At 43.0% G+C, this 27,653-nt stretch overlaps 1 protein-coding gene and 1 pseudogene across 6 annotated transcripts in view; both read left to right on the forward strand.

The window, feature by feature from the left end:
• The window catches only part of CFAP61 (cilia and flagella associated protein 61), a 285,685-nt gene that overhangs the window by 169,400 nt on the left and 88,632 nt on the right, over positions 1–27,653 (forward strand). For all 6 annotated transcript variants that reach the window (XM_013057056.2, XM_004754128.3, XM_004754127.3 and 3 more), the window contains 2 exons: positions 10,718–10,816; positions 16,354–16,522. In XM_013057056.2, the coding sequence (XP_012912510.1) occupies positions 10,718–10,816; positions 16,354–16,522 (268 nt within the window). The remainder of the gene's footprint in view (positions 1–10,717; positions 10,817–16,353; positions 16,523–27,653) is intronic.
• LOC123391597 lies at positions 23,467–26,316 on the forward strand (annotated as a pseudogene).

Raw genomic sequence — 27,653 nt, forward strand, 5'->3', positions numbered from 1 at the left:
GTAGCGGGCCACACATCCGGCACAGCTGTGGGCTCTGGCAGCCGCCCGCCCAACGCTGGCAGCTTAATTAGACTTTTTATCTCCCCATTCGTCTAAGGACATCTGAAACCTTCAGTGTAGCCTGTCACTAATTAGGTGACTAATTAAATAGTTAGTGCTTACTTGCTGATCTCAGAGCTAAACCCCCGTGAACAGGTTGGTGGTTGTCATTATTCTGTCCTGTCAGTCTCCCCCCGCCCTGAACGGATGACACAGCCTCTCCCCCCGCCCTGAACGGACGGACACGGCCTCTCCCCCCGCCCTGAATGGACGGACACGGCCTCTCCCAGATTGTCCTTTTGAGACCCAAGCAAACACAGCACGGGTGTGAGCTGCTGCCCTCCGCTTTGCCCAGGGAGCAGGTCGCTTCTTGCCTCTTGTTCTGTTGACATCACAGTGGAACCTGTCAGGGGGCCCACACCGAGGCCCCAGTCTGGTGGCTGGGGTCGGGGGGGGGGGAGGGGAGAGAAGGACCAGCTCTGGGTGGAGCTCAGAGAAAGACCTTCTTCCCCCAGAAAAAGATGACCCACACTCCCTGGTGTTGCTAATCACAGTTGAGTCTCCTAATCAGATTCCAAGATTTAAATGTAATTAATGTTCAGTGAGAAAAGTCTTCATTTACTGAAATTGTCCATTCCTGCTCATTTCAGGATAACTTTTCGTATCTACTACTGCCCACTTTAGAGACTACCGGAAAAAAAGAAAAGCGAGACTCTGAGCAATAGGTGGGCTTTGCGGGGATAAGCTTATTGTCAATTTGTGTGCGTGTGTGTGTTTTTTCTGTGATTCTTTGGGGTTAAGTAGGGCATTCATTCTTCATGGTCACAGAAATTACAAACCACATGTGCAGACTGAGTAATAGACTCGCCCACTCCTCACCCTCTACTATCAGATCATTTCCATCATTTTCAAATGATGATGTCAGTGCCTGTCTTGGGTTGCATTCCTTCAAAAGCTGAAAACAAAGAATTTGGGTGCAGGCAGTTTATTTGGGGGTGATTCCAGGAAACTACCTGAGACTGCAGGGTGGTGGGGTGGGAAAGGGAGGAAGGTTAACAACACCCCCAAAAAGCATTGGTCAGTGGGTCGTTGTGTGCAACTGAGACATAATTCCATACTGGGGCCCTTGAAGGGACACAACCGAGAGTGGCCCCTCTTTGCATAACCCTCTTCCCTGGCACAAGGGTTAAATCAGGTGATGCATGCTAAGCATCTGGAAAAGCACTCAAAATTTATTAGACCAACACTGCCCCACTAATTAAATCTGCATATCTAGTTCCCTTGTGGTTGCTTTGCATTGTCTCTCCTATGAGGGAAGAGACTGGGGAGGTAGAGCCTTAATATGGAAGATGCTTTCTTCCCCAAGGATTAGGGATGAATCATGGGTATTTCCTGCCACCCTATGTGTCTGTTCCTTCCAAAAGTTCTGGTCTGGCAAAGGCCTTCTCTTGAAGTTCAGTTAAAATGGCCATGGTCTCTGGTTTAACATCAGGAGTACCAAGCAAGCTGACCAACACTCTGGGGTGTTTCCATTTTGCAAAGCTGCTTGACTATGAAGAAAACTGGAGTTGCTCCCTGCCCTTTTAGCTCTCTACCCAGATTCAGGGATGTAGGGGCCACATCTCTGGCTCCCACTGACCATCACTCTTTATGGGCTGCAATTGGAAGTTGCTTAGGCCCTTTTGTGATACTTGGATGTTTTGCAAACCTTAATCTGGACGTATTTTGGGTCCTCTATTCTGCCACTGACCTCAAGTTGATCATGTAAGTCTTAGGGGGCTCTGAGTACACTCCCAACCCCAAATCCAGGAGTTCCCTTAAAAAAAAAGCAAGGCCAAGACAAAAATTTCAATCTTTACTCAGGCGTCTCAAATACTTAATGGGATCATATATTTCCTCCATTAAAACTGGGGCACCTGGGTGACTCAGAAAGTTGGGCATCTGCCTTTGGCTCAGGTTATGATCCCACATCCTGAGATGCCAGGCCCCACATCAGACTCCCAGCTCAGTGGGGAGTCCGCTTCTCCCTCTTCTGCCTCTCCCTCTGCCTCTCCCCCTGATTTCTCTCTCTCTCTCTAATGAATAAGTAAAATCTTTTAAAAAAATAAAATAAAACTTATATTAAACTCTCTCCACTTTTCTTAATCACCCAAAACCCCTGGGAGCCTCTCATTTTTCTCTGCCTAGAACAGTGGTTCTCAAAATGGACCACCAACATGGACATCTTTTGGGAACTTGTTAGAAATACAAATTCTTGGGGCGCCTGGGTGGCTCAGTGGGTTAAGCCGCTGCCTTCGGCTCAGGTCATGATCTCAGGGTCCTGGGATCGAGTCCCGCATCGGGTTCTCTGCTCGGCGGGGAGCCTGCTTCCCTATCTCTCTCTCTCTCTGGCTGCCTCTCCATCTACTTGTGATTTCTCTCTGTCAAATTAATAAATAAAATCTTAAAAAAAAAAAAGAATATGCAAAAAAAAAAAAATACAAATTCTCAGGTCTCATCCCAGACCTACTATATTGGAAACTTGGAGAATGGGACCCAGAGATCTCTGTTTAAACAAGTCCTCCACTACTTGGATATCATTGGTGCTGGTCAATATTATCCATCTCCATCCTACTGTCCCCACCTTTCTCATATGCAGCCTCACTCCCCAAAAGACTGACGACACCATATGCTCCTAGTCACATCTCCCCGACCAGCCTCAGCTCTGAATCTACTAGTCACTTTCTTGCTTTCCCATAGTGCCCACCAACTGAATTCTGTTGATCTGATATAAGCAAATAAAAGTGGCTACAAGCACTTCGAGGGAATAAGGATATATCAAAATGTCACTTCCCTTACACCATTTGATATTGGGTGGAAATTTGGAGGAGAGGCCTGGGAACCCAGGAATGGTCCTTCTGTAGGGCTGTCAGGTACCCTTCCTCTCTGGAGAATTGGACCACTTGGAGCCACTGTATAAGACCCAACCCAGGCAAGGCCCGCTACTGGGCACCTGGCCTCTGGAGACCATGTTGATCTCTAACTTGAGTTCTCCAAAGAGAATTTCTCTCAAAGGGATAACCAGAATCTTCCCAATATATCATCATAGTAAGGCACTTGGGCTAAAGACTTGCATATCCTTGTGCTGGAGAAAAATGTTGTGATCAGCTTCCTAGACATGAGGTTAATGTTGAGTAACTTTTTCTATAAGCAACAGATTGTGAAAATTCCAGACTCAACAACTCTGTACATCAGAGCTACTTGTCGGGGTGGGGGTAGTAGTTTTAAAGTTTCCTGGGCCCCTGTTCCTGTGGCTATAATTCCCAGGCTAAGGTGAGTCTAGGGAAATGTATCTTTAAGACTCCCCATGTAACTCTGACATGCACCCTTGGTATTGTAACCAGTTATGTAGACATTTCCTCAAAATTGTTGGTCTTATCTGTAAGGAAACCCATTTCCCCCTGTAACTTCTCATTGTAATTAACCTGTTTTTACGAGCTTGTTTTTCAAACCACATTTTCTAATTCTCAAAAAATCATGGAACTTCTAGGTCATATCATTACTTCAGGGCTTACCAGGCATATTTATTAACTTATCATTAAATATGACATAGCTAAAGGCATTACCCCATATCATTGTATTTACGCACTAAATTGAACCTAGCAGAAAGCATTTCATATACTTCATGCTTAAACTGTCACCAATAAGAATAAAGGTCCAACAAGAGCTATCTGTCAAGCATGAGGAAACCTGCCTGTATTGTGTTAATAAAACTTTGTATCCACCAGCATTTGCCCCAAATATAAAACTCGTCCTCATCCCCACCCCCCACACCTCCAGAAGTGATCTCCCTCACTGTGGAATCCCCACAATGCTTTATTTCAGTCTTAGGGACCTGACTGATTGGGGTATTCTAATTTGCCATCTCTTGTGTGCAGAGGCTTTTCAGATGGTCTTTTATAACTGCTGTCTTGTTATTACATCTTGTACATGCTCCATGTATATAAAAACATGTTCAAAGTATAAATGCATAACATTTTTACTTCATACACACACACACACACACACACACACACACACACACACATGATCATTCCCCATACATTATAAAGCAAAATTCAATTTCATCTTAGTTTGTTTTGCTAGAACTTCCAAATTTTATTCTTCTTCGTTCAGTGACCATTTCAAACATTACATTCATTTTCATTTTTTCAGTAAGGATTTGTGTTTTACTTCTATGCTGAGATCCTGAATCCCACACCTTCCCTCCAGTTTCTTACCTTGGCACCATCCCTCTCCCCTGACGGGTCCCTGGAGAATTCACAGAGCACCTATGTTGCTCTAGACAGGCACCCAGACCTTGTTGTTGGGTTCAGTGTTGATTCTAGATCCATTGTCCCAGGACACAAGCCTGGACTCAGGCAGATTTAAGAGACTTTCTCCTTGGTCCTTTTCTCCAGGCACCATGCTGGCTCCTACAGGGGCCTTCCATAAATAGGAGAACCATGCAAGATGGCACCCAAGAGAAAAGAGAAAACAGGTTAGGGAGAGAGCTTTGAACTTCTTCCTCACCCCATGAATACTCCACCCACTTTTAGAAGTGCTCAGAATCCTTAACCCCACCCTCTTTGGGTTTCTCTTTCTTTGGTCTCCCCCCTCCACCCGGAGGTGCAAGTGCACCATTACTGACAGTAGCATGGGCATGGATGCAGAGGCTATGCTGTTTTTACTAACACAACAAACATGAAGGAGCCAAAGACATTGTCCAAAAAAATCTCTTTTGTGATCTAAACAAGACAATATTGCTGAAGAAAGTAAAAAAAAAAAAAAAAAATTCAGGGGAAAAATGGGTAGATTGTCTTAATAAAAGTACCATAAATATTTTGACTTGCTTTGCCCTATATTTTTCTTTTGGTGTTGGAAGTTCACATAACTCCCAACTTTTAATTTCCATCTATATCATCTCCCCATGAATTTTGTGACATTGCGTGAATATCATTAAGACCGAATCAGATCTGAGTTATTCTTTGACTCTTTAAATAAACAGGTCAAATACCTGTCTAGAGCTAGGATTTACTGTATTTTGGCAACATTTTTGTCATTCTTGTGAACAATTCAGAAAGCAGAGATTTCAGTAAATTAAATGGTTAACATTTAAATTGATGTAGGATAATTATTTTCTTATATATTATCTATTTATTCAAATAGAAGCATTAATGAAAGCAGTTAATTAAATCACTGGCTTTGGTTGCCCTTACTATGCCAAAAAAAAAAAAAACAGGAAAAAATTAAAAACAAAAATAATAAGCATTCACTTGGCAGGCTGACAGGTTTCTGTTACCCAAAAGGGTAAGCAACAAGAAAAGTTTTATGTTTCTTTCATCGTATTCACAATAAATTGGCAATGTGACCCTCTTTATTTGAAGGATAAGGATGTTTAGACCTAATTTTGTAGCTGTCCTCCTGAAGCATGGAATGAAACGCAATACCTTTTACTTATTTCCCTGGATACTCTAATCCCTCCCTGCTTTACAAGTATCTTTGAGCTGTTCCTCCCCTTGTATCCACAGCAACATAAAATCCCCACTGGAATTATCTGCTGTGAAAATGCAGGTGCACTTGTTTAATGTTTCATTGGCTTGAGCACTTAACTTGAACTTTTATTTTTTTCCACGGCACCGTGACCTTTGATTTTGGAGCAGAGGGCTCACAGTGATGTTAGAAATTGTTTATGTACACAAAGCCAACGCCATTAGATCTGAGGACCATGCCTTTTCTGTGGTCCTGTTCTTCCTGCCATTTTGTCTACTGTGTGTCCAAATCCAAGATGTGCTCCGTGACTCACTGTTCTGTTTGTAGGAACTTTTAAAATATTCATAGGTCATCAAATTAAAAATCTTAAACATTTGATCTCCACATTTAATCCTCAGAAAAGCTAAAATCTACTAAAATTGTACGTTATAAACTTTATTCTTTTGGACCAATTTTTTTTGGACCAATATTTTTCTCTTTTTTTTATTTTTAAAAATGACTTTATTATTTATTTATTTGACAGAGAGAGAGAGAGAGAGAGAACACAGCAGGGGGAGCGGCAGGCAGAGGGAGAAGGAAAAGCAGGCTTTCCTCTGAGTGGGAGAGCCCGATATGGGGCTCGATCCCAGGGCCCTGGGATCATGACCTGAGCTGAAGGCAGATGCTTAAGTGACTGAGCAACCCAGGAGCCTCAGACCCAAATTTTTAGATAGTTATCAATTTAAGAAATTAAATATTGGGGTGTTTCTGAACCAGATTAAAAATTAAATTAAAAAAAATACAGGGTTGGAGGGGCACCTGGGTGGCTCACTGGGTTAAGCCTACGCTTTCGGCTCAGGTCATGGTCTCAGGGTCCTGGGATCGAGCCTCACATCGGGCTCTCTGCTCAGCAGGGAGCCTGCTTCCCCCCTCTCTCTGCCTGCCTCTCTGCCTACTTATGATCTCTTTCTTTCTCTCTCTATCAAATAAATAAATATAATCTTAAAAAAAGACAGCGTTGGAGGAAAAATGTGGACACATTCATATAAAGGCATGAAAGAGGCAAGGAACTTTCATAAAATAACAAGAAGGTTAATGAATTTAGGTTACCCCTGATAGAAGGGCCTTACATACCATGCTCAGGCATTTGGACTTAATGTATTAACTTACTTTATTTAAAATTGTTATTTATTGCAAATGTTCTATGCAGCAGACAATATTCTAAACATTTTTACCGATACTATCATCTAATCCTTGCAGCACCCCTACAAAGCATTAGGTTCTTTTATTCCCATTTTACAGACTAGGAAACTGAGCAGCAGATAGGTTAAATAAGTTTCCATTTTCCCAAGGTCAAAAAGCTAGAAAGTACTGGTGCCTGGGGTCTAACTGAGGCAATCTGACTCTTGAGCCCATGGTCTTAGCCACTCTGCTCTACTGCCATCAAAGTGGTGAGCCAACGTGGAAACTTAAAACCAGGAATGATTGAGATTTGATTTAATTTAGAAAGAGGTTTCCAGTGTCTGTGCAGAAGATGGGCAGGAGAGAGACTCACGCCAGAAAAACTCTCCTGGGACCATTTCTCTAGGCAAGAGGGTGAGCTAAGGCAATGTGTCCCGGGAATGTTGGGTGAGGCACATTCCAGACATATGGACCAGGTAAAAGTGACTGGACATAGCAACCAGCTGTGGGAAGTGAGAAAGAGAGGAATCTGAAGTTGGCTCTCTAATCCCCTAACTCGAGAGATTGTTAGTTGGTCATGCCTTTGATGGAGATAAAGTAGCAAAGGAATGGGGCTCCAAAGACTTGTGTTTGGGCACATACTGAATTTGAGATGCCTGTGGAGCAGCCCCATTAGGACTTTGGAAATTGGGTTTCAAGCTCAGAAGGAAGCTATAGTGTAAATATGTAACAGGAAGTCGTGGTGGTAGGTAGCATGGCCCAGGAAGCAGGCATGAAGACTGGAAGCTTGTGAGCAGGGATAGATGGGCCAAAGAGGAGCTGGTAGAAAAGCAATCATAGAAGAGAACCTTAAGATAATGTTGTCCCAGACAGCATGTTCTATGGCTGCAACTTATGGCCAGGGTCTCTGTCATGGCTCTGGCTGTTCCTATTTCCTCCATTCACATCAGTAATAGCATCCTATCCTGGATGACTCCCTGTCCTCTTTCAGTTCCCGGAGCTCTACAGACACCTCTGCCTCTATTCATTTGAAACCTTTGGAGTTAGCCACCTATTACCTGCCTGGACCCTGATTGATAGAGGGATCTTCCCACATGCCCACCTACCCTTCCTTCATGAGTCGACATGAGTAGATATTTCTAGTTGCCTTCCAGTATGTATTCTGCACTTTGTTCTTGATAACAGAACCTTGGGCAATGTGGTTTTTGAAAAACCACATTTTACAGGTTCCCTTTCTGCCACATGTGGCTGTGTCATTGAGTTCCAGCAATGTAAGCAAAAATGTCATGTGAGACTTTTAGTCTCTTCTTAATGGGCAGCCCTTTCCACTCGTGCCTCTTTCCCTTCTGCTATAATGTGGATATGAGATGTGATGTCTGGAGCTCCAGGAACCACTCTGGGCCTTAGGGGACCTTGATAATGGAAAACATCTTGGAGAAGTAGTCAACAGGGATATGGCCCCTGTTGACTGCATGACTCCTCCTTGTCAGCACAAACTGGTTACTTCCAGGTTTATAAAGTACAGTAGTAAGACAAATGTGCTGGTATAGAAGCAGGGAGAGATAGGGGAGGAACACGAAGAGGAGACAGGGTTATTGGTGAGAACCTGTCTTCTGAATTAACGGGAATGGAAGAATATTCTTGTCGATGTTGCTGGAAGTAACAAGAAGGGAAACGGAGTAGAGGGGGCCTGGTGGCTGGTCTCTGTTTTATTTATGAGGTGGGTGAATGAGGAAAGGGGATCAGAGGAAGAGCAAGAAAGGCTAAAGTAGTTACCTTGAAGACTAGATAAAGGACCCGAGCGGCCACAGTGCAGAACACAGAAGGTATTTGGCTAAGGTGAAAGGAAAGGAGTGGGAGGCAGGTGCCCTTATAGATAAAAATCCAGACAATGCCCCCCACTCAAAATCTTCTGGAGAAGTCTTTAATTGCACAATTGTATAATTCAGGATATTACAGTGTGACAATTTGGCAGTTTAGAAGTCATTTGATCCATGTTGTTAGATCGTTCAAATTATTCAGTGCCAAAGGGATTGTTTTTGTGGTAAAAACTATAGCTGTATAATTACTAAACCGCCTGTTCACATAGAGCTATAAAAATGGCCTGTATGTAACTGTATTATTAGTACAACATAAACCACATTTCCATCACATAGGCACCAAAGCCAAAATAAATTTTAGCTTCACGAGGTACAAACATGTATTATTATTTGCATTTTCTGTTAAATGGAACTAGATTAAAGACCTGTCATCAGTGTGCATTTGCAGACTGGCAGCCCTAAGTAGCTGGGGTTAATTGCGACCTTTATGTTATTTGAACATATTCAAAAATTTTATTCTTATTATTAGAGGATAAGACGTGCTTGGTTTTCTTTGTATCAAATAAGAATATTCATTCTTAAATGACATGCCTCCTTAGAGACTTAGAGCACAACCTTTCATAATATTTAGCTATTTCTAAATGTCAGGTGCTATTGAGTTTATTACATTGCCGGCCTGTGCCATTACCAAAAGTCTCCTGTTTTTAGTGGTACTTAACAGATTGTCAGTAAATTGATAGCATTTCCATGTTTGGAAAATTTCCAGTTTCCTCCTGGGAAAGGAGGACAGGTGTTCCCCTCGAACCTGGTGAAGGATTCTTTTTTGGCATTTGGTTTTTTTAAGGGGAGGTGTGAACTCGGAAGAGATTTTAGAGAGAAATATCTTTTTCACCATCCTAGGAAAAGATCGACTCGCCCATAAAATTTTGCTGACTTTAGCTGGAGGGCGAATTTGCAGCATGAATATTTTAATATGTAAGGGGAATCATAGAGTGACTCTTGAGCACGTCAGTCCCTTAGTGGCCTCTGCTTATGTGCCGCGTACCTAATAATGCTCACAAGGCTGGTCAGAGGACAGCCGGGGGAGTGCAGAGGGCACTGCCGGAGGTCGGAGGAGACATGGCTCTCATCTCTGGACCTGCTGCCCGTGAGCTTCAGGACCATGAAAAAATTACCTAGTATTGCCAACCTTGATTTTCCTCTGTATGAAATGCACATAATAACCACTTTCCCCTGTCCTGGCACAAACTGCCTTGAAGATTAATCTCTGTGGTAATGTCCATGAATGTGTCTCCGGCCCTAGAAAGTCTGAGGCAAGTATAAAGCAGTTTCACTTCTAAAAGCAACCTAGAATTTTCTGCTAGGTGATACTTTGGTATCTGATTTGAGTAATTGAGATTATATATATATATATGTATATATATATACATATATATATATGACAGATCTGAAAAAATATATATATAGCTTTTGTAGTAAATGCAAGGTTGCCATATGTATATATATCTGAAAATAATAAAGTTAATGTTGACCAATGGGAATTAGATGGTCTTTGGATCCTTGTCAACAGTTTTGATGTCTATGGGGCAGTGGAGACCGAGGGTAGGTGAGAAGATGCTGGAGCCAGAGAGCCTGGGTTCATGCCCTGCCTAGAGACTTCCCTGTTGTTTAGTCTTGAGCACATCACTTTGCCACAATTCCACATAATAAATAGGGATATTTTTACTGACCTTATGGTATTGCTGCTTCGAGGACCAAATGAGGGACACACCAAGCTCTTGAGGGTAAGCACTCAGATTATGTTAGCCATAGTGGCTGTGATCCCAAGCAACTTCTTGAAAGTAGTCTGCAATTTGAACTCTGCATTAATTCATACTCCGTTTTCCTCCCTCCTCCCAATGTTGGGCTTTATTTTGCTTTACTCTGAGAAGCAAATTTTTAAAAAATGAAACAGTGCTGGGCACAACAGTATTGTAGCTTCTGGAAGTTTCTGCAGTTAGCTGCTTCAGGGCCATCTTCCTTCTTTTGTGGAAATGGTCAGCTCTGTTGGAAGGTTTGTGCAAAAGAGTTGCTGAAAAGAAAATGCAACAATTGGATGACACATGAAATAAAGTTAAATGGAATTATAATAATTCACCAAGTCAAGCTTTACCTCCTTTTTTACGTGTTCTCTTCTCTCTCCTTAGCTCCCACCTGAAGTTTAGTAATCTCACCCTGATTTCAACCCATGGACTCCCTGGAAAAAGGCTTCTGGGCACTGAACAAAGGAAATTTTTAGCAAGCGAGTAAGAATTTCATTTGCTTTTTCATTCTGATGCCTAAATGTCCTCATTTGTGTGTACTTTATGCTAAACAGAGTTGACCCTTGAACAACAAGGGGCACTGACCCCCATGCAGTCCCAAATCTGCATAAAACCTTTGACTCCCCTAAAATATATATATATATATATTTAAAGATTTTATTTATTTATTTGACACAGAGAGAGATCACAAGTAGGCAGAGAAGCAGGCAGAGAGAGAGAGGGGGAAGCAGGCTTCCCACCAAGCAGAGAGTCCGATGCAGGGCTCAATCCCAGGACCCTGAGACTATGAACAGAGCCGAATGCAGAGGCTTAAACCACCGAGCCACCCAGGCACCCCTGACTCCCCTAAAATTTTAACTAGTAATATCCTAGTGTTGACCAGAAGCCTTACCGATAATGTAGGCAGTCAATTCACACGTATTTTGTATGTTACGTGTAATGTATATTGTATTCTTAAAGTAAGCTAGAGAAAAGAAAGTGTTGTTAAGAAAGTGACAAGAAAGAGAAAATACATTTACAGTCCTGTACTATATTTCTGGAGGAAAAAAAAAATCCATGTGTAAGTGGACCCATGCATTTCAAACCATGTTGTTCAAGGGTCAACTGTAGTAGATTTCAGACTGGAAAGGGAAGAGTAGCAGGCTTTTCTCTTGGAGTTCAAACTCACTTAGAACATACAAGTACAAATCTGTTAATGAGGGAATAGAGAGTTGGGCTGCCATTTTGTATTTGTGGGAAGATGTCTACCCTCTAAACAGCTGGGATGGAGCCTGTTGACACAGCTACCTCTTGCACTTGGCTTTTGAGTGACCTACAGCACAGGAAGGCTTGGTATTTGCATCAGACTAGGCGACTCCCCAAAAGTTCAAAGTTGGGAGACAAAGATGGGGCACCCTCTACCCCAACCCCCTGACCTTTTGTCACGAGGGGCTGATCATGCTATGACCTTCTATAGCGAGCTTCATTGTTTGTATCCTAGTAGAATCACTATTTGTCAACATCTGTTCTAGAAAATGCCATTTCGTTATCACACAGCTTGCATTAATTTTAATTTCCTGTTGCAAAGCATGGGTACAAGAATTACTAGGCTCCCTGCCTCTAGAAACAATGTCCCAATTTTTCCAATGAGGAGGAAGGAAATTGTTCACTCTTGGGGTGTTCATTTTAGAACCCAGGATGAAGGGATCTTCAAACAGTGAGAAAAACGGCAGCTTCCTTGCCAGCAGAACCAGGCTCCCTTTGACCTAACAATTCTATCAGATGGTGAACTTTTATTTTTCTTGAAGGACATCATCAGGGTAGTAAAAAAGATATGGGTTTTGAGCCAGATAATTGCGGATTCAGGTGGATGTCCTTATTATTAAGGGGATTTCATGTCTCTGAGCTTCGGAGTTTTTGACAGTGAAAAGTGTATGAAAAGTCAACCTTGCTGGAGTTTTTTGTTGTTGTTGCTGTTGTTGTTAAAATTACTATAACAGCAAGTTCTGACAAAGGGCAGAGGATCAACCCGTGTGCATCTCCTTCTCTCATTGCCTGTCTTCCAAATGACACGATTCCCAGGAAATGTTGGTCTTGTTGATTAACGTCTCATGAGGAACATTTCAGTCAGCTTGATGAAGGTTTTTGTCAGTGCCAATGTTGGGTATGCTACAGGAGAGAACAGTTAGCAAATGGCTTTCTGCTGGTTTGATTTCGCATGGGATCTGCCTGTGACTAGGTGGGGAGTCACCTGGTGGCCCCACTTCTGTCATTGCCTCTCCACTTTCTCAACACAATAGCCAGAGCAATGCCACACAAACATGAATCAGATTGTGTCAACTATCAATGGCACTGTCCAATATGATGCCTACTAGCCACACAGGGCTATTTAAATTTAACCTCAGTAAGATTAAATGAGATTAAAAATTCAGCTCCTCAATTACATTAGCCATATTTCAAGTGTTCAGACAGCTCCACGTGGCTTGTAGCTGCCGTATCAGACAGTGCAGCTACAGAACATTTCTGTCCTCACAGAAATTTCTAGAATGTTTCAACCCTGTCTGCTTACTTCTTTGACTTCGTCTTTTGCCATTGTTACCCTTGTTCTTGCCATTCTAGCCACCATAGCCTCCTTGATGTTCCTAAACCACAGCAGGCAGGTCTCCCCTGGGATTCTTGGCTTAAATGTCAACTTTTCCACACTCCAGTCCTCCTTTCTCTGCTTTGTTCTTTTCTTGCTGCAGAAGTTTTTCTAAATATTTGATAATTTGCCTTTTAAAATCACACTTATTCTTTATATTCTGAATCTTTAACCTCTAATGTAAACTCTATAAGGGCAGGGATTTTTTTGTCTTGTTCACAGTGTGTTCCCAACATCTGGGACTACTTGGCACATGGCAGGTGCTCCATAAATAATGTCAAACAGATGAAAGTTACATCCAAAAGTACCTGCAAAAGTTCTCTCAATCAGGTTATAGACACGGACTAAATAACAGCCAGATGCCTCTGGGTGGGAGATTGCATGTTATCATAATTCTTAGAAACCACAAATTGAAAAGTAAACAGGATGTTGCCTTTCAAATGATCCTCCTACCTCAATAAGGGAAATTATCTCTGGTCACGGAGTTTAAAAATAACTAATGCCTTGACATCCATAAATTTAATAATTTAAAGTCCTCATTCTAAATACAAATGTTGAACTTCGCCCTAACCAGTGTTTTGATAATTGTTGTTATTAATTTTTGAACGTGTTTTTTGTCTCCCCATCCCCCCTACCTACCCCAGTCCAGTGTCTTGTAGAGATGCTAATGACATGCTGGGATATAGCAGAAAGAAAGGCAGTGGGAGGAGAGGAGAAACAGGAAGCAGAGAAATCCACTAATTGGACAATCAGCCCTGAATAACGAATGTTAATTGTGATGTTCCTTCTTTAGAGTGTCACAATAAATCCTTTAGGAAAACCTCTAAGGTTCTTTCCAGTTCTGAAGGGCTCTGATTTCATGAAGTGCATATTTCTACCCTGCTTATAATTGCTCCCCTAGAGTGGGCTTCTAATTTTGCACCTGTAGCTTTGGCCTAAGTCTTCTGATCACTGATTTTAGGGGCAAGCTGGCCACTGTGTACATATGTCCCCTTCCAAAAATTTCCCCATCCTCCAATTATGCTTTCTTCTCCTGTTTCCAGAATGTTCTAAGAAGACAAATTTTGACATTAGTGTTGAGTCAGGGTCAAGCTCACTTGAGAAACATGAAGTTTTATTGATGTTCCTTCTTTGGTTCTTTCTCTCTCTTCCAGAGAACTCTAGTGTAGGTATCTATCTTGTCACCAACCCATGAGACAGTCCCTACCATGTTAGAATCCTAATGATCCTTAACTTTGCTTAGGAAGTAATTCTGGAAAACTATCACCAACAGCCTCCAACGTCTAATTTCACCTACCTGCTGAGTAAATTAACGAAGACCCAGAATGGACAGTAGTTGCCTACACAGTAATACTTTAAACTGGCAAATGTCATTCAGTGTAGTAACAGACAGTAAAAGTAAGCACCCCACATTCTTCGATTCTTCTGAAGTTTCCTAAAAAATACAAAATAAAACAGTGTTCCTGGTGCCAGTTCCCCCTGGACAGACCTTCAGATTTTAACTCTGAAATATGCATTCTGAAATTATCAACATCACTGTCCTGCTGTCCTTAAAAATAACACTCTCTTAACCTTCCCCAAATTTCCCCTGAGAACTTTTATCTTTGAGCAAACCCTCATAAGACTAATCCCTGTGCAGTAACTATATTTAATTTTTCCTCATCTTGGACGACTGACAGTACCATTCCTATTATGAAGAGATGGTGTAGCAATAAGTCTTTTGTGAGTCTCTCACAAATGTGTGAAATCGGTGAAGTTTCCTGTTTTCCTTTGAGTTACCTAAAGGTTTTTTTAAAAGAGAATTTCATCCCACTATCTATTATATTCTGGTGACAGGCCAGTCCCTGATTTTTTTTCTTATTAAAAAGAAATTTTCTTGTTTTTAAGTGTTGTCTCATGGAAAGATACAAAGCCCGGAGCCCCCTTCTCTTTCACAGGCCCTTATAACGGGGTCTAATGTGCATCCATTACGAGAATTCTTTTTGTGTGGTGAGAGCAGATTCATGTGTGGATCAAAAAGAAAAAATGTTCCCCCATTACCACTTCACAATCCTGTGTGCCTCCAAGGAAAGTAAACAGGATTATGTATCATTAATATTATTTAGAATACTACCCTTCACATACGCATCCCACTTGACCAAACAGCATCTTTTATGTTCTCATGTTCATCCCGTATGATGGTCAAGGCATGTGAGGAGGGCAGTTACCTCATGTCGAGAGGGCAAGAAACTTAAGTATTGAAAAGGCATGCAGAATCCCCAGGGTCTGGTCTCATTGGTGCCAAATCAGGGACACAGGCCATGGCATAGCAAAGCCTAGATTTAAATGAAACACGTTGGGGTGCCTGAGTGGCTCAGTCAGTTAAGCATCTGAGTCAGGTCATGATCTCAGTGTCATGAGATCAAGCCCTGTGTTGGACTCCATGCTCAACTCAAAGTCTGCTTGAGATTCCCTCTCCCTCTACCCTTTCCCCCTCTTACCTGCTGTCTAAAAGAAATAAATTTATTTTAAAAAGTAAATGAAACACCCTATACTCTGGATCTTCAGAATAGGAACAATAAAAGTTCATGCTCATGAGGTCAGAACTTTCAGGAAATTCTGGAACCACCCTCATAAAACTCTTTAAATAAACCCAAAGCTATCAAAACCCCACTTTTCTCATGTTAGAGTAGAATGCTCAAACTCAGATGGAACCCAGGGAAGAAAACCTACCACGCTGGACCCACTGATAGCAGAAGTATCAGTTCTCCAAAAATTGCCTTTGCCCTACAGAGTGAATCCCAAAAGTCTCCAGGGACTGTACTTGTTGCAAACATAATTCTCTAATTGACATCTTCTATAAATAAAATGTGTAGTTTTGGGGGGCATGAATCCATACACTAATTCTGAGAATGAGTCATTTCTCAAAAAAAAAAAAAAAAGCAAATATGAAGGGTTCTCAATATTCAAGACCTTGACCACTGCCTTTGGGAATCCTCAGCAATGTCACTTTCTTCATCCTCATTCCGAGTCTGTGGTCAACATGACGTTTCAACAGCTAAAGGAAGTTTACACCCACCACAAAATAGAAGCAGAAGAAAGAGTATATATTAATGATTTCACAGAGACACAGATGCCTGTGCGTACGCACACACACACACACACACACACACACACACACCCTCTCTGTTATAGATTGGCCTATACCAGGTGGAGCAATTTAGCTCTAATGGGAAGATGTCAATCTGTGACTACACGTCTCATAACGAAAAATCTCCCGGTGTCTCGCGGGGGTCCTGGGAAACTCACGTCAGGGGCACAGACTTGGCCCACTAGGGGACTCGAACCAGCTCACCAGATGTCTAATTCATGTCCACTGTCAGCTACTCAAATGTCACCGACGGCACTTTTCTCTCCACAGCCACTGTTTTCAGGACAGAGATTACGCGTTGATGTCACTGTGGTCCTGGGTCAATGTGGTGGTGGGTAGGATGACTGCCATAGACCGAGCAGCCAAGCACGTGGTGCTTTCCCATGAGGAAATTGTGCTCTACGACCATCTCATCCTTTGTACTGGGCAGCAGTACCAGGTGAGGTCGTACACGGAGATCTCTGGGGGTTTACCACGACACGTGTCCTTGGGGTTAGGAGCAAACCTTCCCACGGGGACAGCTGCCATTCTCTCCATCAAAGTGCCCACATGGCCTGTGCATGCGACCAGGATTGCGTCCGCAACCCCTCCCAGAAATCCATTCCAAGAAAAACATTCTGCTCAAGGGTAAAAAAAAAAAAAAAAAATCACAGCAAGTTGGAGATATGTCATTCTTGAAGCTGTTGTCCAAAAGTCTAACACTTCCTGCTCACCAGAGCAGAATCCAGACGCAACCCGGCATGCGTTTGTGGTGAATTAATTTATGCCTCAAGAGGCTAACATTTGGCGGTGGTGACGGGCTCATGCGAAAGTATTTCAAACATGCGCACCTTCTGTCAACCCTTATTTTATTTTGTCTCTCAGTTATAAAACTAGGAAATGTGACTGATTGATTACCCAGTGACCATGCTTTCCATTTGGATTAAATTCCCGAACCACATTTGAGGCGCGCGTTACTGGAGACAACGGAAGCTGTTCGATGTCTTAGGGAAGCAAATTTTAATATTCTCACGTTGTACCATACATCAGCAGTTCATGTGGTCCACAAAAATAGGGGCATTTCTTTAATGAAAGGAGATTGACTTTTTAACTCCAAGATGGGGTCTTTTAATTACATTTTTCTCCTGGGAACCTGGATGGGCCTTCCCGTGCTGGGTTTGTTTCTCACAAGTACGGAGCAATCCGCTCCCAGCCCAGGCACTGCCGTGCTTTATCAAAGGTCCTGGGTGAGGCCATTTTGTGAATGGCCGTGGATTTGACAAGGGGAGGCGTGTGCAGGTTTTCTTCACAGAGCCCGGCTAGGAAGTGGCAGACACGTGGTGGGGGGCACAGGCTCCTGAGCAGCTCCCAGCATCACGTTCCTCATGTTCTGAGCCTTGGCTGCACACTGACATCAGCTGGGACACTTGAAATATACCCATGCCTAGGTCCCAGCCCCCAGAGGCTCTGTTTTAATTATTCAGGGGTGGAGCTCAGTGATCAGTATTTAAAAACAATAACAACAATAACAACAAACAAAAACAAAAACAAAAAACAAACAACAACAACAACAACAAAAACCTCCCAGATGATTCTAAGCTAAGGCTAAGAATCAGGACTTGAATTTTCTTGACCTAGAATCTCTCCTCTGTACCTTAGAGTGGCACTTCTCATACTGTAATACACCACACAGCCCCATTTTGTTAAAAGGCAGATTCTGAGCAGGAGCCGGGGAGTGGCTGATATCCTGCTGTTATCAGGCCAGGTGAAGCCAGCCCAGCTCCTGAGTGGGCCGGGCCGAGTATGGCTCCGCCTCTGAGTGATTGCTTTTCTTTCCCCTCCTCCTCCTCCTTCCAGGACTACCACCACCACTACTGCTGCTGCTAAAGAAATCCAGTTTTCACAGTGTAGGAAAGGTTTTTGGTTTTGTTTTTTTTTTCTGGTTAAAGGATAAACACAAACTGGAAGACAACCTTATTCTGATAGTTAAGTATTCCTCTTTGTAAACATTAAACCAGAGGAAAACACCATACACCCCGTAAGCTTGCCCCCCCCCATCCCCCACCCCCACCCCACTGAGTTCCAGCTGCTGCCTGGGACTGTGGACTTTGGAAAATGTGAGTGGAAGACCCGGCCAGCTGTCCAGAGACTCGGGCATCTGCCCATGTGTGTCCAGCTGCCCCTGCAGCTTTAGTCTGTGGCACGTTAAGCTCTTGCCCTTTTTACAACGGGAAAAATGAAATGAAGAAGTGATAAAGGGAGTTCCAATTTAATTTTTCCAGAAGGACATAAAAATTAAAGGTACATAGAGTGATACAAAAAAGGCTGCTGAATTCACTGGGGAGGGCTTCGAGTTCTGATTTATTTTCCTATTTCCTTCTCTTCAACTCTCTCATGGTTTTGTCCCAGTTTTGTGACTTGGGGAAAAAAAATTAACGATGAAAATAAAGCTTAAATCCAAAGCAAGAAAACAACCTGTTATAAAATATCATTACAAACTTTAACTCTAATTAGAACTTTAAATGGCATGAGTCATTCTAAAATATTACATAGTATTTTTGATATCCAAATACATATCATTTAATTTTTTAATCTGAAAATCCATGCACAAAGTAAAAGATTAAATTGGGCTATGGGACTGCATGTGAGGTGGGCTGGTCTCTGCCTTCCAAGCCCTCCCTCTAGGGGCAACCACTTGGAGGCATTTCTATTGTTGGTTCCTCAGTGGTTACCCCTCAGAACTCCAAATGATGTTTTTATGGAAGTTTTATCCTTGATCTTTCAACTCCTGACAATATCTATGGCCTTTCCATTTTGGAAGATGAAGCTTTATCTACCTCCTATTCAGTACCCTCTAACTCCCCTCCCCACCCTGCCTATTGATTAGGTTGTTTTTTTGGTGGGCTCATGCCTGTGCTCATGCACAAAACTCAGGGATAGCTTACAACCGAGGTCCTGGGCTGCCCTCCATGGCATGTGGAGAGTCATAGAGAGACAGAGAGATGCCTCCCCATGCCTGGTTTTGGGTCTTCTCAACAAGAGGAAAAGTAAAAAATGTGTTAACTCACAAGGCCTCTTAAAGGGGTGATGCTCCCTAGAAGCCAGCAGGTGGGGCAAGAACACCCCACCAGGCAAGAGAGCGAATTGGGATGCTCCTTCTATTGAGGTGATGTGGGTCAGCAATAGGACATGATCTCCACAGAAGCTAATTCCGTCTTTGGTGGGATAAATAAGAGCAGGACATCGAGAACGGTGCAGCCGCAGCTGAGAGCTTGCAACAAAGAGCCAAAAAGAGAGTTGTGTACACCACTTTGTCTCTTCCCATGTAAGACCTGAGAGGCACTCCCCAATGTCTAGAACAGCACTTACCATGGAAAGAGCTCCCTGGGTCTGGGATGATTAAAGGGGGAAAATAACATCCCAAGAGATGGGGTCTACATTTCCTCCCCTTGAATCTGGGCAGGCTTGTGACTGTCTCAACGGATAAGAGTACAAAGGAAGTGATGTGGTGTGACTTCTGAGGTTGGGTCAAAGGGCCGCGCAAGGTCTCCTTATTTGTGACAGCAGTGGCTCCTGGAGCCCTGAGAGGTCACGGAAGAAGTCCAGCTGCCTACCCTGTGATGGCCATGTTGGACATGCCATGCGTGGGTTCTCCCGCTGACAGTTCTAGCTGAGTCCAGCCTTCCAGCTATCACTGACAAAGCAACAGACCATGTGCATGAAGCCATCTTTGACCCCCCACCAGCTGAATATTACCAAGTGACTTCTGTTGTTAACAGATAGAATGAAGGAATTGCCCAGCCAAACCCTACCCACATCTCTGGACCACAAAATCATGGAAAGTAATAAAATAGTGGTTTTAAGCCACTCTTTCGGTTTGAGTTTGTTGTGTAGCAAGAGACACCTGGAACCAAAGGGTACCATGGAATGAAGGAAAGAGAACCACGTTTGGAAAAAATCAGAGAAAGAACACACGCTTGACAAATTCCAAAATGTGTGATTCACACACATATATGCACACACACACACACTACAGGAACCATTCATTTCCTCTGAAATGGGAGCTGAAGCCATCTGAAGATCAGAAGTTGAGCTGACAAGGCCGTGAAATTCTTAGATGAAAAGGAAGATGGGTAAGAAAGGATTGAAATTAAATCCCTGTCAAGAGACAGGACTGCTGCTGTCTAGTGTGGAGGCTGAAGACAAAGCATAAAGTTCCCCTGGAGGGCTGAGTCAGAGGGCAAAGGGCAAAGGATACCTTTGGCATAAGAAACGAGAAGGTGTCTCTTGTAGATCATTGTTTTACCCAAAGAAGACACCCTCACAAATAGAATAAAGATAGTAAAGATATGCTAGAAGAAAATTTTCCTTACTTAAACACCATATCCAGGCATATATTCCGGGTAAAATCAAAGACAAAATTTCTCAGCCAGTTATATTTTGGTGTTATATTCTGATGGAATGCTGGTTCTGTGGGAATGGTAGGGGGGAAATGAACAAATTTCAGGAGAAAAATAACAGACTACCAACCCTCCCCCACAAATAGAACAAAAAGAAGATAGGCACCCAAAACTTACCTTTCCGGGAGGAAATGGCACAAGAACATGAACTTAGCCTCATAGAATTTTGAAGAAACTGTAGTGATTCAATAACTATATGCCCACCTAAGTCTCTCCTATTTGAACACAGTAAAAATCTCTTATTCTGTGTATAATCATTCTCAAAAGAATGATCTTCCTCATTCTTTCACGTGTACTCCCAATAAGCAAGGCAGAAAGGAAAATATAGGACTTCACAATTGTTTAAAAAGATAAGTGACAAGGGGTGCCTGGGTGGCTCAGTGGGTTAGGGCCTCTGCCTTCGGCTCTGGTCAAGATCTCGGGGTCCTGAGATGGAGCCCTGTGTCGGGCTCTCTGCTCGGCGGGGAGCCTGCTTCCCTTCCTCTCTCTCTTTCTGCCTGCCTCTCTGCCTACTTGTGATCTGTGTCAGATAGATAAGATCATATATATATATATATATGTGTGTGTGTGTGTGTGTGTGTGTATTTAAAAATATATATATATATGACAAGAACCAAACAATTTAAAAGTCTGTAAGTCTGCTGGTAAGTCTGAGACTAAATGCAAAATTAGTAATAACAAATCTTAATCTAAATCTAATCCAGACCAAGTTGTTTGAAAATAGGGAGAGAAGTGGCCAGGGACAAGTAAGAATTGCCTTAGAGGAAACCCAAAGGTAATATTTGGGTCTTGACTCTTACATATAGGAGGAATAAGATCAAATGAATGCTTTTGAATAGCGTGAGTATATTCCCCTTCCAAACCTCGAAGGAGATAAGACAGGAGAAAACACACAGGGAGGAAAACAAAGAAACAGCCACAGTACTTTCAACAAGTATAAACCAGAATGGCATTAGGAAAAAACAATTGCAATGGTGAATGCTGTGGTTTTATACTTTGCTGTTACAACAGCAAGCCTCTGTTTCTGTACCAAATTCAAAGTACAAGACAAATACCAAAAAGAAATGACACCCAAAGTTTCAAAATGAAGTGATAGTTAAGATAGGTAAGAGCCAAAAAAAAAAAAAAAAAAAGATAGGTAAGAGCCATCTGAATTAGTATTAGTAAATTAGTATCCAACAAAGCAAAATTAACTGGAGAAAGAAAAGCACTAATGTTGACAAAGGGTATAGTTTGTGACAACAATATAGATGTGATGAGCTCATTACAAGTTGAACATGATCGTGCCAAAGAATATGTCACAAAAACAGAGGTGCCTGGAGTATGTGCTCTTGCAGTCACATTGAAGATGGGAAAAGTCAAGCTAACGTACATCTGGAGACTCTGGTGTTTAGCCACGGGGGTGAAGATTCAGGATGGCTGTCCTCAAATACTTGAAGGATGTGTACAATACAGAAAACAGCTCAGACTTGTGTGTCATGGACCTGGGAAGACAATGGAAGACAGACCACCAGAAGCAATGAGAATACAGTGCTTATTCATCCTACGAAACACCTTCCTATGGGTCAGGGTCTTGGGCACCTGGGTGGCTCAGTCGGTTAAGCGACTGCCTTCAGCTCAGGTCATGATCTCAGGGTTCTGGCATCAAGTCCCTCATCAGGGTCCCAGCTCAGCAGAGAGCCTGCTTCTCCCTCTCTCTCTCTGCCACTCCCCTCACTGTGCACTCTCCCTCTCTCTCTCAAAAGAATAAAATCTTTAAAAAAGAAAAAGAAAAAAAAGAAATCAGGGTCTCCTCCATGGGGGAATGTCCTGCCCAAGAGACAGCGAGTGAGGCATGCCAGAACCCTCAAAAGGTCATAGGAACACCCAAGAGACGTTGAGGGACGCCACACATGTTAGTTGATGCAGTTCTCTGCATCAATTGAGTAAATTGAGTAAATCTCAAAAGGTAAGATTCATCCCCATTTTATGAATGAGGGAGCCAAAGGGCAGTGATGTGGAAGTGATTTGTCTAAGGTCAGAGGACATCAAGTGACAGACTGGGATTTAAAGGCAGGCTCCAGACTGTGAGTTCTTTGCCATTGCCCCCTTCTCTCCTCTCTCCCACTTTCTCTGTCTCTTTCCTTTCCCTTCCCCGCCCTCCCCTCTCTCACAGATGTTATCCAGGTGGTTTTTAAAAGTCTTCACAACACAGAAATTCTGGAACATCTTTCTCCCTTCCCTCCCTCCCTCCTTTCCTTCCTGCCTTCCTTCCTTTCTTCCTCTCATTAAAAATACCTGGACAGGGGCGCCTGGGTGGCTCAGTGGGTTAAAGCCTCTGCCTTCGGCTCAGGTCATGGTCTCAGGGTCCTGGGATCGACCTCTCTGCTCAGCGGGGAGCCTGCTTCCTCCTCTCTCTCTCTCTGTCTGCCTCTCTGACTACTTGTGATCTGTCTGTCAAATAAGTAAATAAAAGTCTTTTTTTTAAAAAAAATATCTGGACAAAAGCAGCCTAGGTCTGGGAAGGTGGCTCCTTGATGTCATCAGAAACTCAGGCCCTTCTGTCTTTTCTCTTCCATCTTCATGTGGCTTCCATACTCAGCATCTTGAGGAGGCTGCTGTGGCTCCAGCCATCCATTAATAAGAAGCAGGAAGGACAAAGGACTAGAGCAAAATGACTTTTCCCATTGCCCCATACAAGGATTCCTGCTTATGAATCTCCTGACCACCTCTTAGGTCACTAGTTAGGAAATATAGTTTTTCGACTGGGTGTATTTAACAGGAATCTGTTACTAAGAAAAAAAAAAAAAGAGGGGGGTTCCTGGATGGCTCAGTCAGTTAAGCATCTGCCTTCGGCTCAGGTCATGATCTCAGGGTCCTGGGATCCAGCCCCACATCAGGGTCTCTGCTCAACGGGGAACCTGCTTCCCCATCTCTCTCTCTACCTGTCTCTCTGCCTGCTTGTGATCTCCCTGTCAAAATAATAAATAAAATCTTTAAAAACAAACAAACAAAAAGAGACAGAATATTGAGGAGGCCACCAGCAGTCACTGACACAATAAGTTATTCACTTGCTAAGGGAAATGGCGTGGTCAAGGGTTTCCCATCAGTCAGGGATGCTGGGATGTTCAATTTCCAGTCATCTGATGGAATGGTCGAGAATTCATCCACTACTCACCAATCACTAGCGGCAATTTAGTTAATGGCAGAATGCTCTCTAGTTTGGATGGTGAAATACACTCATGCTCTCCTATTAAACCTTATTCTCCCCCTTACTTTGAGGATATAATGTGATTTTTCTTTCATAGACCTTTTTATCACTTTTTGAATTCTGCTCAGTTCTGTGCGGACAAATTAATTGGCCTTGGGATTTACAATCCTAGCTTCAGTTTTGCCGAGTGTGTGAAAATCCCGTTGTATAAATATGAAAAATACTTTCATTAATTTTCCTTTAATTTCTCTAATTCTTTAATTTAGAATTGTGTAAAAACAATCCCACACATTCCAGTGCACACAAGAACTATACAGGTTATCAGAATGCAATGACATTTTAGGATCACAGTAGGTAAGCTGATTTTCATTTTAGACTTTATTCTTTGCCCCTCCCCTTCCTTGTTTTTGTTTTTATCTAAACACTTGTTATTTGGAATAATAACTCATTGAACATTTTATAAATTGAATAGCTCTCAATTTGTTCTTTAGCCCTGCCATTTTCTGCCAAGGACTTTACCTAATTAATTAAAGCATGCCCTACTAAATGGGTATAATAACATTTTCTTTTATACTCCAGTGCTCATTGGAGTTCTGGTGAGGTTTTGAACCTCCAAAGCACAGCATTCAGTATTTAAAGTCATTCACCACTGATGGGAGTGGTGGGAGTGATGAGGGGACAGAGATGGTGGTAGCCATCGTGTAAAGATGGAGTTTGCCAAGGAAATGACAATTACCTGATGATCACAGGGTCCTCACACCCCTTCCTCTCAGGTGCCAGGACATTCCATACACCAAGCTTGGGAGATGAGGTATTTGAAACCCCACCTATCTCCTTGGATTCTGTTCCCTCACTGACTATCTCAGATGTGTTTGGTCACTTTGAAGACCTGGAAAACCCCTCCCCCTCTCAGGATGGCAGCTTCTCAGCCCAGTATGGGGTCTAGACATTGGATATGCCTGTAGCCGTGACCCATGGCTTGATGGAGCAAGGTTGGAGGCTCCTGACTGGGGGCTTGACCATGGACTTGGACCACTCTTTAGGAGCTCAGTAGAAGTGCAGCCCACCTGTTACAATAGATGTATCAATGACAGACGCGCCTCTGGTGCGATGGGGCATAGCCAGTTGACCACCATTTATCAGTTGAACCAAGTTCTCAACTCAGTTTGAGCTTAGGTGGCATTCTGCCACCTGCCAAGTCACCCACAAATCGTCTTTCAGCCACCACTTCACCTACTAGTTCACTTTACGAGGTTGGTGTTGAGGATTTCCAGAGGCAACCAGCCAGAAGACAGTTGTGAAATCAGGAAAAAAGCAGAAGGCCCCAAAGATGAGAAAAAAGAAAGATCCTAATGAGCCTCAGAAGCCAGATTCAGCATCTGCTTTAGTCTTCCATGATACACAGGCTGCCATCAAGGGACAGAATCCCAGTGCCACTTTTGGGGAGGTTTCAAAAATTGTGGCCGCCATGTGGGATAGTCTTAGTGAGGAGCAAAATCAGGTGTGTAAGAGAAAAACCAAAGCTGCCAAGAAAGAGCATCTGAAGGTTCTGACTGCACATAAAGACACTCAAGAGTGTCAGGCCACTGTGGGAACAGGAGAATTGGACCCATTGCTGCTGTCACAGACTCCTCCACCTCTTGTGGCTACTGTTGACCCAACGTCTCTAGCACCAGCCTCAACAGAGCCCCTTGCCCTGTCCCCTCCCATTGTTAACTCCACTCTTTCCTCCTATGTGGCAAACCAAGCATCTTCTGGGGCTGGGGCTTAGCTCCATGTCACCATGTTGGTTATTACCAAACAGCTGTTGCCCTCTTCTATGACTATATCTCAAGGAGGGATGGTTTCCATTATCCCAACCACAGTGGTGACCTCCCAGGGGATCCATCCAGGCCAAACCAGTGCAGCCACTCTCCAGCCCAGTCAACAAGGCCAAATTATCACTTGCTCAGTATTGCAGCAGCAGCAGCAGCTTCCACACTGACAACACCCCCTGCTCTCCATGGCAACACATACCTCAGCCCCTTACTTAGCAGCAAGTGACCATCCCCAGTAGGCTCCCCCACCTCAGGCCATGCCACAAACTCCACCTCAGAAAGTTCGAATCGATTTATGGCAACAGCCACCTCCTCTGCAGATCAAGGTTGTGTCTCCTGAGAATACAGACACCCTCAGTCCCACCAGCTGTGGAAAGTAGTCCTGAGCGGCCTGTGAACAACAGCCCTGAGGTCCATACTGTGGAGGAAACCTCTCTGAGACAGTCTGTGAGATGAGCACAGATGTGGTTCCTGATGTTGAGTCTCCTTCTCAGACGGATGTTGAATTGCTGAGTGGGTCTCCTGTGACGCTGTCACCCCAGCCTCGATGTGTGTGTCTGGTCATGAGAAGCCTCTCATTGTGAGGAAGGACTGGGACAGTGAGTACTGCATTAATGAATGTGTGATGAAGAGCTGTAGGGATGTCTTTGTGGTCTGGGTGGCTTCCAGAAATTCCAACACAAGTGTCTGTGAAGGCGTCCTTCCTGTTCTCCCAGCCAGGGAAGACTTAGCTGCTGGGAACATGTCTCAGAGCCTCTTTTTAAAACACAAGCTGGGCTTCTGGTAGTGCCTGATTTCCACCCATCATGGTTCTTCGTGCTTCTTTCCTTTTCTGTCTCTTCAGCAGGGGCCATACTGTGGAGCAAGGCCATTGAGTTTGCTGTAATCTGGAATTGCTTTTTACTTTGAAGGACAAGCAGATATACCAGTGATAGTAACAGAGGGAAGTATGAAGGCAGTATGAACAAGCTGAACATAGGGGTGGTGCTATTAGGGGTTTTTTTGAGGAAAGTCAGGATAATTGTCATAGGACATGCCGAAACAATTATTAAAATGATGGTAGATACTCAAAAAAATCAAGTCAAATCATTTACCTGAGCATTATGTGGACTGCTTTATAATACCTATGAATATAAAAATACCAAAATTTAGTGTGATTTTGCTAAACAAATAATATTGCTAATAAGAAAATTTTACCTCCACAATTATTGTTGTGGTAAATGACCACTAATTCCCAAATTGTTCCTTTTTACTACATATAATTTTACTGCAGGCTCTTTATAGAGAAAGGACATCTAGGTTTTAAAATTAATTATTTTTTAAGCTATTTCATCAGCTTGAAAATGAATTAAGTGCATCACATTAATCTACAGGGCTTACCATTTATATTGAGGAAGGACATAACCAAAAAGTTTCCTAGATGTACTCTGAGACTTAGTGAAGCCCCATTTCTTCAAGCACAGCCGGCATTCCCATCTACCCCATATAAAATGTATTTTCTGCACTGGTCAAGGGAACAAGAATCTCCTCTGCACCCACAGTAGTCTCTACTGCAAGTGAACTTTTTGCCCATCATCGCTGTAAACTGATCCCTGCCTCACAGCTGATGGGCCTCACACCATGATTTCACAAGGCAGCCGGTGCAAGCCTTCTAACAGAGACCTTACATGGCCTTTATGTCTTGCTTGTGGTGCTGGCCTCATTATCTTCCACTTAATCTTTCCTGGTCACCAAATAAAAAATCAGAGGGATTAGGTACTAGCCCACTGGGAATACTCATGCCACTGTGCTATTTTACTTGGCTGTCATGGTAGCATTTGTTTGAATCTAATTTGAGCCAAAATAATGAAAAACTTGAGTCCACATTTAAAAAAAGAAAAGTACCTGGTATTTCCTGAGAAATCAGATCTGGCCACACTGAACCCATACTCTACCCTGGCACCAACTGTACAGAGCTGAGTTGTGACCAGACTCTGGCCAGGGCATGGAGCCTTCGAGTTTGCCACAGTATCCTTGACACTGAAGACAAGTGTTAGCCTTTATTATGTTTTTACTGTTGCTTTCCCTTACTAGAGGAAAGTGTCTGCTTCCACTCATGTCTGTGTCAAAAGGGAGAGAACAGAA

Source organism: Mustela putorius, unplaced genomic scaffold (genome assembly GCF_011764305.1).
Source record: "Mustela putorius furo isolate JIRA1106 unplaced genomic scaffold, ASM1176430v1.1 tig00000253_pilon_pilon_pilon, whole genome shotgun sequence".
In the NCBI taxonomy this organism is placed as follows: Eukaryota; Metazoa; Chordata; class Mammalia; order Carnivora; family Mustelidae; genus Mustela; species Mustela putorius.